Here is a 12,935-nt window from a genome sequence, read left to right as displayed (position 1 = left end):
AATGTCCGCTGCCAAGGTAAAGATGTTGGGTTTCCATAGCTTGATACTGATGTCCTTAATATTCTCCACATGAAAGCCAATTATCTCCTTCTTCAGGGAAGCCTCCTGGTTTCGCCAGATGGAACATCAAACCAGCGGGGCCATATTAATGATGTCGGCCTACTTAAGGTAAACTGAGATGCTCATGGACAGAGTATGTTGGTGACCTAGGCGATAGCCAAGCAGACATCTACAAATTCCATTTTCCTCGTCCTGTACATTTTTGGCAGATTTGTACCGCCACAGACCAGAACTGTAAGTGGAAATGGGCACACACATACATCTCAGCGAGGGGAGCTATTGGTTTGTTTCCTATTTTGGAGGTCAACCGAAAAAGCTAGCCTATCGAACTGTAGAACTTACGATTCTTCTGACCGGAGGCCTAGGACCCTTGTGAGTCAAATGTAACCCCCAAGTATGAGAACTCATGAGTTCTTCCAGTAGGAGTTCCCCAAAGTGCAAAACAACGCGATTTAAGGTTCTTTGAATCTCAAGTCTTGACAAAGGTTTTGGCTAAATTTGTGTTCAGGCTCAGGCCCTCCTTAATCAGACCCCCAGGATTTTACAGAATGGATTTGCAAATTATGCGACACAAATCTGAGAATTTTGCAGCATTTGTTTTTTTGTTGTTCTGCATAAAATAAGGCCTTTCTGCAATGCTATACCTCCAATTCCTCCCTATTTAAAAAGTACAATCTACTGTTCACCTTTGAACTTTGTAATGGAGATAATTTTAAATCACTCATCCCAGACTACAAGATGTCCTTGTCTATAATGTGGTCCCGATACCTCACTGAAAGTTATCGAAACACTATCTCTTGTTGGTTACTCCCTTTTTGTTTCTCATCTAATCTGTTCAGACAGTGAAGTCTCCCCCCGCCCTCCCTTCCCCATTCTTTCATCATTTTTTTTGTTCACTTTTTAAAAATATATTTTTGTAGGAAATAAATAGCATTCAAACTGTCCCCTGGAATCTTAACAGATAGTTCTTGGTATTTCCTGTGCTTTTGCAAGTGTAGAGTTAGCGCTTGCTTCCTCGTACAATAATCTGCATACAACAAAAAACCTTTAGGGGCCCAGGACATATCTGTGGAGCGAGATAACCACACAAGGGATGACTGCTGAAGCCCGTCAATCACAAATGCTTTCACAAAATATTAATACTGTCTCTCAATGCTGTCACTCAGCTGCTTGGTCACAATGTAGTACAAATTCTTACATGCATCCATATGTTTGAATAGTCTCATGTGTTCAAATAAGTTTAGGGACGGACAGGATTGATGATGCATTTCTTGTCTACCAGGAGGGCAGGATGAAGCAGAGCCTGCTGCTCTTTTCCCTGTCTCCGAGTATTCTTACAGTATGAAGCATATTTTTGCTGTGCAGAGTTTGCAATAAATCAGCCCAGAAATAGGCACTTTGTGATGACCCCCGTGATTCACCGAATCTGGCACCAGTCGCAATGCAGGCTTACCTGCATGACATGCCCTCCTTTTAAGCTGCGCACAGCCAAAGACTGAAAGAGATGGGAACAAAAATCACTTTCCATCCCTGGCCACAAGATGTCCTTGTTTCCAAAAAGTTAGTAATTGAGAAGCGAAAATATCTGCAAATTCTCCAGATTTCACAGGCACTTTTGTAAATAGCGCTGCATTTTTACAAAACTGCCAATTTCACGATTATTCAGCAAAACGCAAAATTCTGGAAGTTCTGCTTAATGTCTAGAGCACCTCATGGCCTGTAGTTTTTTTGGAGTCCTTTGTTGGCTTTAAGACCGCATCGTCAGCATATGAAACAAAGTTGACATGCTGACCGTTCATGGTCGCCATGTCCTTTCCCGCATTAGCCAGGGCAGAGTCTAGGCCATTTATGCACAGAAGAAATAGAATGGGGCCAGGCCGCAGCCCTGCTGGACACGATTGGGCCAAACTGAACTGTTGTCCCTAAACATATGTTAACCCCAGGTTCTCGTAACGGGGTACCCTTGTTCTACCATACTGCCCTGCTGGACATAGCATCCCAGGCCAAAGCTCTGTCCATTCTCCATTCAGCCCAAATCTTATCGAGGCATTGAGTTCAAAGTGGAGCGCATGTAAAGAAGACACCAAATCTATTTTGGGACTCCTGGACATCAACACTTCCCATAGTTTGAATCTGACCTCACTTTAAAAGGCACAGGCCAGATCCATAAATGCAAAATAGAAAGGTACCCATTAGCCATGGTGTACTTGTTTATTAATAAATATAAGTTGAGGCACTTGGGCACCCAAAGCCGTTCAAAAGCCATATTGAATGTCGGAGATGATGACTGTTGGTTACCCAGGACATGATTCTATTAAGAACAACCCTGCCAATTATGCACACTGAAGAGTCCAAAAGGGATGTTGGCCTATAACCGGTAGATGCCATGTTCCTTTTTTGGGGTGATAATGTTTGAGCACCACGACTTAGGCCAGCTGGTCTTGCATGCTAAATTGGCACGGTTTGTTAAAATAGGTGCCCACAAATACACTTTCAACTTGTATAGGTCCGGGGTTTGTGCATAGGACTTTAGCGTATAGTTTCGGCTCCTTCATCCACTAAAAACTCAAAGCCCGGTGGAAAGGAGGGCAGGCAAATGTCTAGCTCCCCATTGACTGGACCTGATGTGTGATAAACTGGTTTAAAGTGGCCCACCCAGGTGTCTGCACTAATGTTGGCACAAATAGCATTAGAATCAATTTTGAAAAGTTTGTTATTGTTAACGTCTATGATAAAGACAGATCTGTTATCTCCAAGTGCTCCAGCGTATTCGACTGGTCGGAGCACGCCTCGATCTGCAGTGGATTGGGATGAACCCCAATGATGAAGCGTGCCACCAAGGGGAAACCCTGGTGGGTGAAGGTTTTCTAAGGAAAAACTGTTTTTCTAACCATTACATTGTGGTGGAGAATTTGGCACTCTTCCTACTGGGTTACTCTATTTTTTTGAAGTACATACTAATGAGGGTGAACCCAGTTTTTCCCCGTCCTCCCACCCCCCCCCCCCACCCCCCCTCTTTTTGATAATGAGAAAAAAAAATAACAGTATGCCAAAACAGGCAGGGATTTCTGGTTCTGTAGGAAGTGACCAGTGTTGACCAGGCGTCCTCCCATAGTTCCGCCTTTCTTCTACATACAGCTGATTTGTAATCTCTTCTACTGGAGGAGATTGCTGCTGATTTCCGAGGAAAGGCCCTGATGGCACTTTTGTAGGCAGCGGTTAGCCTCTCTGTAGACCTTATCAAACCTAGAATGGACCACTGGCTTGTTATTTGCGATGGGCTTTATAAGATATGTTTTGATTATGGCCCCTAAAGAACAAAGGAGTCCACACTACATGTGGGGTCATAAGTCCGTCTTGGACGATCCTAGTGTGAGCTGAAATGACCAGCACAGAGCCTGCTCTGTACATCCTTCAAGTTGACCGACCTCCATGCAAGACCGAGCCCATCACTGCGTGGTCGAATATTTGTGCCCCCGCCGGCAGTAGTTTAAGAGCGAGGCTTCGTACAAGACAGAGTGATGGAGAGGGGGTAAATGCCATCCCTGAATTTTTCAAGAAGGTTCCTACTAAAAAGAATGAGCGACATTCCAGCCCTTCCTCTAAAAGTAGGTGTTAAGATAATGTTGGGGCAGCCGTTCACACACATTACACAAACCATATTTATGCAAAACCTAGATCTGTAGTTCCTATGGCCAGCAGGGACTGCCATGGAGAGGGAATTAGACATATGTGGTTCTAGAGCACTGGGACCACTGACCTCCGAACCCAGTTTTACATTGAAGTTCCCAACCAATACGATATTTAAACTATAATCATGATGAGAATAGCTAAGTTCCAGATCACATATGAAATCAAAAAGAGAAACAAAGTTGGCATTGAACTTGGTGGAAAATTGTCATTGTAAAAATTCATTAGAACAAAACTAAAAGATTTGGACCACTTGACCTGGAATGCTTGACTTAGCCTACCGTGAGTTGGAATGGGAAAAATAGTGTGGTCTGAGGAGGTTTTAAACCAGACTGCGAGGCCTGAACGAGCCCTTCCTGTGCCAGAAGAAAGGAAGGGAAAGGAATAGCAAATGAACACATTTCAGAATTCGAGGTCTCAGGTCTCCTGTAAGATGACCATATCATAAAGTGAAATAAAGTCTACCTAGTTCTTCAGTCGAGTTTAAGCAGCGAGCCCAGCTACTTCCAGCTCAACAGCTTAACCTTACTAACAGGGCCTGACCATGCCGGTAAGGTTGTGGATATAGATCTGTGATACACATCTACATCCAAAGTCTGACCAGGCATAGGTGGCATCACGCTCACCCTGTCTGGGACGGCAACTCCCGTACCACAAACAACAACACAGTCAACATTGGGCAACAGGAGGGGAAACCTAAGTCAATCAGTACTGCAGTCACCAGATAAATGATTCTGGTTGTCATAGAATAATAGTCTTTCATAGTCTGCTCAGGGGCATTCTTTTCCCTCATTACGCCGCCTCCTGTGCCCAGGTCTCTGTAGAAATGCTGTAGTGGCAACACCTTCACATTGCTTTGTCATGCTAGGCCCAGATAGGATGTACGAATCAAATCCCCAGTGATTGATTAGCAAAGTTGACAATAATGCAGAATAACCCCCCACCATCCCCTCCTCCCATTTCTTTCTCATAGAACCCACCCAAGGTACTCTACGAGCAAACAATCAGAAAACAGACAAGATTGGCAGCAAACATGAGAGTGTAGCCAATGGCTGGCCTTGTTTATTAGCTGCTCAGTACTCTCCGTCGCCAGTGGCTGAAGTCTGCGGACATTAACCAGAATCACAACAAAGGGGAAAGCAGCTGGGGGTAAGCGGATCACTGGTGAGCTCCCCCTAAGGCGGGCCGAGTCTGGTGGAGATTGATTAGAGACCGTCAAACTCATATGTTGAGGGGTTCATGGTGGTGATGAGACATTGAAAATTCAGGGGGAGCTCCAGGCAGTAGAAAACGAGAAGGCGTGGTATGTTGGGAACTAGGCCTAAGCATGTCCGGGGGGGAGGGGGTAATAGTCTGTGAAGCTGCAGTTACAGCAGTAGGCTTGAATTTCCCCTTAAAGCGTACTCCGTTGCCAGGCCCTATAGTCTCGAGCAACTTGCTTTCTACAGCTGTCAAATGAGCAAGCACAGGAGGGAGGCAGGTGGATCGAGTAGATTTAAGTGGGTCAGTGAGCCTAGTAAGGAGATCGTTGTGATCCTAGAGCATAGAAGGAGAAGTTGAAGGGCCTGGGGCATTGCTGGCATGCAGGGCCTGGGGGGGCCGGCTGAGGGGGTCCTAGTCCGGTTTGTTGATCTTTCTTCGTGCTCTTCACCGGGGAAGAACTGACTGCAGGGGATAAAGTCAAAATTTAAGTTGAGGGCTGGGCTGGGGAGGGTTGTCGTGATTGTAGTCTCCAGTGCCACTACGTTGAGCCTCTCCAGCTGGTACAAGTTAGTCCCTATGAATGGTAAGTTAGGGCGAATTGGATCTATCAGTAACAAAAGCTAGTGTACTCTCTGCGAGTTGGATTTCTTGGTCCATGACTCCCACCGCCTGCTCAGTAAACCCATCCAGGGTAGAGTTTCTAGTTGTAACAGAGATGGATACCCGCAGTTTACGCTTGCCCATGGTATGACTAGCAAACCTTTTGTCCTCAACAGGCCGCTAAAAAAGACCGATATGGTAGGCCCCCTTGCTAATGAAAGCCCCTCTCCGCCACCGCCCTCTCCCCCCTCTCCCACCTCTTCCCCCCCCTCAAAGAAATGGTTGCGGCGAAGAAATAAGTCTGTTAAAGGGTAAGAGAGGAAACCAAGTCTTACCTCGCAACACACATGAAACAAAGACTCCCTAAACAGGTTGGCTTGGGTGCCAATCAGGGCACAGAACCAAGAGAGGGAGTTCAGCCCGGCCTTGTCCAGGCACAGACGGGCCCAGCCGTTTCCAGCAATGGTCCCCACTGAAGTTATGCGCCCATTCAGTTCAGCGCGAAGGAGGACATGCCCCGCCTCCTGCAGGGAAGGAAGTGTCTGGGGCTTGAAGTCTGCCCCTGTTGTCCTCAGTATAAAGCCTGTCCTGGAGTCGTCGTTTCAAAGGCCCTTCCTTGGTTGATTTTTTTCACTGATTGAAAAGCTTTCGACTTTAGAGTTTTTGTTTTGGTGCGCTTTTAACTTCCACTGATCTTCCTTGAATCATGTTATGCAGATACTGCCATGTATAATTGGGACCACTTCTCATCTTGGTGGCGTTTTGGCTGTTTTCGGCATATCACTAAATTTCCGTGGTGATTCGGGCTGCCGGTCACTTCTTCCACAAGGCAAAGCCCATCAGAACTTGGCTGCAGGAGGAGGGCATCAGAGCTTGAACTGAGCTTGTGTGAGTTCAGGCTGTCTGTCCCGCTCTGAGACCTGTAGCTCTAGTCCCATTTACTCAGCAGCAATGCTGGTTCCAGCCATCTGTGTCCTGCATCGGAATCGGCGCTCGTTCAGGGATCTGTCACTCATAGGTCCTATCCAGGAATACAGCACCAGCAGTTGTGTGCCGGAGTACCACACAATTTCTGCTTCGTGGTGACTAGGGAATCCACCCTCATTAACATAGGAACACAGGAACAGAGTGAGGAGCAAACCAGGATGTCCTCACCCCCTGTTGGGGTCTGTCAGCACGCCGCAGAGTCAAAAATCAAAGTCCAGATTTCATGATCAGTGCGGAGTGTATAATGGACCCGTTGCGCTAATTAAACAGCCCCTCAAGCCCCTACTTACTCCTAGGATGCCGCAATCACTGTGAATAGTGCATTGAGGCTGCCCTGTTCCTATTTAGTTCTTAGTGTAACAGTGTTGGTTTGTGGGTTCAAATTAGCATTGATCGATCCTATCTTGCCGCCCTGGAATCATTCCATCTGAACTTTGAAGTTAGTTTTGAACGAACGGATATAAGCCACCAGGTGCACACTGCCTGTCTTCTACAGGGATTTCATGGTGGCACTAACTCCACTGTGTGACATGTGGATTGAAGTAGCATTCTGTGCAGGAGCTTCAAATTCTGTGTTTGTAAACTTTGTAATTCCTCGTGGCCCTCGTCAGTCCAAGTCACCTTTTTAGCTGTTTTGGTCAGGGTAGTTGGAGGCAGCTATGGGCCCATAGTTTTCCTTTGATGCCAGGAGGTCCAGGAAGGCTGAGCAGAGCGTATCAAATCCAATGACCTCTCGCTGACCTTGAGCCTTGCTTCTGGGATCCTCAGGTTGGCTCTCAGCAGGGTCTGTAGCATCTTCCTGAGGGAAGGAGGTTTTTCTTTCACTTGGACATGAACACTGTCATCTGCTAGAATCCATCCATCCATCCAGGATCTGCTGCAGTGTGGTGCGGGAAGTCTTCAGCAGTTCAGGATGATGAATAGGCTAAAGGTCAAATGCGATGAGAGCTCCATGTTCTGCCTGTGCAGGATAAGAGAAAATCCCCAGAACCCAGTGGTCCAGACACAAGAACTATAGAACTGTGCTGCACTCGGCGTTTCCACAAGCTTTTCGCCTGTTTATGGGCTTGTGAACACTCGAAAAACACATTGCAGGAACAGAACACAATCTGGCAGGTGTGCCGGTTCACACCGAGCCTGGAGCAGTGGCATCATTGTGAATGGCACTGGTGCAAGCCGCAGATCTCACACACTCTGACAAGGCAGCCGACTGCACATGTTCTAAACTCTAGTTCACAGTCACATAGACTCATAAGTTGCAAAGATGAACAGTGGGGGTTTCTGACACTTTCTTCACTGGATGTCGCTCATGCGAAGAAGTCTGCAGAGGACACTGGTGTTCCTGAAAGGAATCCTATACTGGCCTACCTCCTGCAGTTCTTCGTTTCAGGCTGCCCATGGACCTTTGCTGATGAATCCCCACCCCTCCCCCCCCATATGTTTCTCGCCCACAGTATGAGGTTTTTCAATCCGTTTGAACAAAACATAATATTGAATGTTTTTCAAAAATTATAAATCAAATTCTGACATGCTATCTAGTAATACGACATTTACATCATGTTAGCATTCTAAAATTAAGAGCAACCACTTAACTGCTGTTTTATCGTATGCGTATGGCGTTCTGGATATCATTTTACCTGTTCCTTATATTCTAAAAATGCCCTGAGATGTGCATGGTATTCTTAACATGCTGTGACCTTTGTCTGTTCGGGACATGCTCGGATGTGCGATGTATTCTTTTCTTTCTGTGACTGCCTCTTGAAGGCCCTGTATTTGTCTTGTAGCGTGACCGGTTCCGTAGAGTTATCCAGCTCCCCTTGCGGGAGTATCTACAGTTTTTTGTAGGAATTCAAGAAAAAATGTACACATAAGCATGTTATGTTTGTAGAAATCAGTGACCCTCAGACAGGAATGAGCATTAAAGTTCACATCAGTTAAAATCTCACATAGCGCTCACAGCAGGGAAGACCGATGTTGAATGGGCATTGATTGTTTTCCTCCCTCCAGCTGTTGAAGCAAGGTTGATGAATAGCAGTGTTGCACTGTTTGGACTGCTTCTGTTGAGTTTGCCCGTGTTCTACACATTTTACCATTAGTATTGTGATTAACTTTAAATGTGCCTAAGTATCAATGAACCACTTCCATCATCACTGTTCTGATTGTCTTAGCACTACAATACGTTCAGATTTGATTTTGAATTCTCTTTCCATCCAACAGGGACCGAGCTCTGGAGAGTGTCTGAAGGAGATAATCAAGTAATTCCTGTCAAACGGTACCCGGACCAAACATTGGTCAGGAATGAGGTCCTTCCATGTTCACAGCAAGGAATACCTAAAAGTGTCTTCGAAAATAAACTCAACCCCTCCCTTGATTGCGAAGGTAGTGATAGCTCAACCAAGCGAAGAGGAGTGCTCACAGAAGAAACCCCCAAAACCTGTAGCAGGACTGACAGTTGTGATGATGAGCCGGCTCCGGACAATGATACGGACAGCACGGATGAGTTGACACCAGAAGCACGTGCACAAAGATGTCTTGAGAGTAGCAAAAGCATAAGACAGTCCTCTCCCGTGAGTCGGAAGCATTTCCGATGTAAAATAGGGAAATTCTTTCAGTGTAAAGAATGTGGAAAGACTTACAGCTTTTTGAGAAGTTTGAAGCTGCACCAGCGCAAACATTCAGCCACTGCAAATAAGAAAAAAGATGCCAGTGCTGCGACACTAAACCAGAGTGGCATTAAACCAGGAAGTGTAATTAAACCAAAAAGAGAGAAGCCATTTGAATGTGGTGAATGCGGAAAGCGCTTTTGTAAAGAAAAGTTTCTTAACAGACATAAGAAGGAGCACACTGATGACACGGTGCATGAATGCACAGTATGTGGGAAAGTATTTGCACAGGCGTCCTATCGTTTGCATCACGAGAAACTGGTGCATGCCAAAGAGAAGGCGTATAAATGTGGGGTATGTGAGAAGGCGTTTAGGGGGCCTTCTGACTTGAAAAGACACCGTAAGACTCACTCTGGAGAGAAACCCTACGAATGCAGCGAGTGCGGAAAGAGTTTCAGTATGATAGATTATCTGAAGGTGCATCAGAAAATCCACACTGGGGAGACGCGCTGTATATGCAGCGAGTGTGGCAAGTGTTTCTCCCGAGTGTCTTATCTGAAAACACACAATCGAATACACACTGGAGAGAAACCTTATACCTGTCCTGAATGTGGGAAGTGTTTTATTGACACTTTGCGTCTGGCCAGGCATAGGCTGACGCACAAAGGAAAGAAACCCTTTCAATGCACTGAATGCGGGAAAAGCTTCACTAGTAAAATTAACGTAACTCGACATGAGAGAAAACATGCAACCAAACTCATGGCTGAAGAAAAAAAGCTAACTATAGAATTAAAATGATGCCGGAGAACTTGTTTTCGCAGTGGATTTGACACCAAATGACATGGCTGAAGAATGACCTTGCTTCAGGTTGTCACAAGTGCGGAAACAACACAAAGATTGATAGACACATTAAAGGTCACAGATAATCTGCACAGGTTTATGGCATTGGATTACTTCTGAAAGCAGCTTTGGTGACATGCACATTCAGAGGAGAGTTCTTGAAGTATGTGTAGGAGCATAAATGTATCTGCAGGCACGCCAGAAGAGTATTATTCTTCTCACAGTAAGGGTGCAGAGTGATGAGCCCATTCATGTGTAACCTTATTCATAAAAGGCGATCATTCTTGTAGCAGGAATCAGGAAGGAGTTCCGTTACGCAGTTGGAGTTCGAGGGCATAGCAGTACGTAATACAAGAAAGCACACGCAAGGGATCACATGTTGATGGCCAAATGCCCACGTTGGTTCTCATTGTCTAACGTGGGCGTCCACTTTGTGTCTTCCCCTGCCCGGGGAGGACATTTAGAAACGTAGCGAGAGAGAAAAGAACAGTGTCTGCGAAGTATTTAAGAAAATGTTTAAGTGATCAACTGAAAGGAAAGTTAGACTTTGGAACCCCTCTGCATTTCTTGAAACAAGTTAAATAGTTAATGCTCAGACTATTTTATGATTCAACTTTCTATTTCATATTGTCTTTTATGAGACATACAGAAATATTAATGTAGAATCCATTGAAAGTGTTGCTTTTTATAGAAGTAAACGTCCTTATTTGAAAAACAAATTAATGTTTTATTTATTATTTGCAGTGCAATAAAAACACGTACAAGACCCGGGGTTGTCAGAGCTGTACAACATCATAGGAAAGTTAAAAAAAAAAAACAATAATGAATCACTGAATTATTCTAGATGCTGGGGAAACTTCATAAATCTAAAGATGACTGGAGTGGAACACCCAGATTATATTAGCAACACAACATTAAGTTGAGACCTCAATAAAGCAAGTATCTGTACTAGTTTTACCTTCGTGAAGACATTGAGCGAGGGCTTTTTGAGTAACTCTGGAGGAATTGGGTTCCGTATTCTTGGTGCACTTAGCAGGAAAGGAACCGGAGTTATTTTTTTGTTTCTTGAACTTGGTAGGTCCCAGAAGTAATGATTTGGCAATGTGAAGACTGGCTACCCTAAGAAAAGGATGTTTTTGAGCCAGGTTTTTTGGGGTGCCACATACATGATTTTGTGGGGTAAAGATCACCTTGAAGATCCATCTGACAATAATCCGGAGCCAGTTAATAGTGATGAGTCCTGGAGTGATGTGATCGAAGCGTCGTTCCCGATTTCAGTCTAGCTGCCGCATTGAGAACAGCCTGCTTTGGTTTAGGAGATGTATTTCTTTAAATATGAAACTTTTAGGTAAAGGGAATTCTCTTCAGTATAAAAATGGTGGTCGAGTTTCAAGTGATTTTAGGATTGTGGTCAGAAGCCCCATGTAGAGCTTCAAAAGACATGGGGATAGTGTGGAACCTCGTGATACCGTTTGCATGACGGTAGTCTGATTTGATAGGGTCATATTTAATTTGTTAGGACTGGTTGTTCAGGTCTAAGTAGAAACCGCTTAGGACAGCAGTGTTTATCCCCACTCTGTCCTTCAGAGTGTTTATTGGAATGTTGTAATTGACTGTATCAGAAGCTGTAAATAAGTCGAGTTTCAGAAGGCAAGAATCAAAAATAGCTTTGCTATCATAAAGGTAAGTTAAAATTCTATTTAGAACAGTGGTGATGACTATGCATACACTTTTTCCATTTTATTCTCCAGCAGCTATATATAAGAAGTATAGATCTTCAATTCCCATGATCACTGGGGAAAAACTTAACATAGACAGCATTCCACATCCCGTTATCCTAGAAGACGCCTGCCTACTTCTGCTTTCCCTCGTTTTCGCAAATCTGTTGTGAACTGAGAATTCTTTCCTTTATTCAGTCTTCTGATCTATTCCTGCCAAATATTGTCACCAATTTCTTAACTCTTTCAAGGATCATAATTAACATACACTAAATTAAATACCTTTTAAGAGCAAAATTCATAAAGCAATCTAATCCAGAAACCCATTGCCCACATTGAATCATAGAAATAATCGATATCTGCTGAATAATAACCTGATAACTTTCATATATATGTGTATCCCCAACTAGGGGGGATTTGGGTTGGAAAACAAATAAAACTGGGTGGGATAATTCTCGCCTCGGTGTCCTTAGAAGAATTGAAACTTTCCTTTCTGCTGGGAATGTTTTCATTGTCGGGACCGAAAGCGAGGATTATGCAAGTTTAAAATCTTACTTGCCACTAGAGAGCTACCACATGTCTGAAGTGAAATATCTTTGAAGGTGCAATCAGAGCACCAATCTGCTGCATTCATAATGTCCCCCTGCCTCGCCGAAAATGAAAAGAGCCCGGAAGCATTGGACCCCTGGTCGATTGAGCTCAGAATAAACTGACATCAGTACTTGCCTCCAACGTACCCATCTGACAGCGGTCGGGGAGGGCCCTGAATGGTTTCCGAATGGAAATGAGAAGCGGTCTTTCACCACGAGGTTGAGCTTCTGTCACTCTCATACACCTTCAGGCACTACACATCACTGTTTGTTTGTCTCCAGGAGCTGGATCTGGAATGGGACGTGGTACTCCTACTCCACTTGAGACGGACTCCCTCCGGCTTAAGTTTTCTGACAGTCCAATCTAAGGTCCTGACATCAGAAATCCTCCTGCAGGAACCAAGCACAGTTACATAACCAATTTGCCTGACACCATTCTGCTCAGATATTTTTCTTCTGTTACCACAAAAGAACTAAATTCATGACTACATTCGTGCCCCACAGAGTGGAGTAGTGTGGGGAAGGTGGTAAAAAGGTGAATGTTCCAAAGAGGTTTTTGCACCATAGTGCTCGGTCACATGTGAACCATCTATTGGGAGATAACCTGCTGATCTGGCAGAACATAAAATGTTTACCAACCTGTA

The 12,935-nt window shown here is 44.6% G+C and overlaps 1 protein-coding gene across 2 annotated transcripts in view; it reads left to right on the top strand.

Annotated features, from left to right (window-relative positions):
* Positions 1–10,751, top strand: part of LOC146808641 (uncharacterized) — a 109,190-nt gene extending 98,439 nt beyond the window's left edge. For both annotated transcript variants that reach the window (XM_085623676.1, XM_085623675.1), the window contains one exon: positions 8,758–10,751. In XM_085623676.1, the coding sequence (XP_085479802.1) occupies positions 8,758–9,941 (1,184 nt within the window). In that variant the 3' untranslated portion in view covers positions 9,942–10,751. The remainder of the gene's footprint in view (positions 1–8,757) is intronic.
* The last annotated feature ends 2,184 nt before the right edge of the window (positions 10,752–12,935 follow it).

Source organism: Triturus cristatus, chromosome 8 (assembly GCF_964204655.1).
Source record: "Triturus cristatus chromosome 8, aTriCri1.1, whole genome shotgun sequence".
NCBI lineage: Eukaryota > Metazoa > Chordata > Amphibia > Caudata > Salamandridae > Triturus > Triturus cristatus.
The sequence above is the reverse complement of the archived record's forward strand: the minus strand, read 5'-3'. Positions and strand labels throughout refer to the sequence as shown.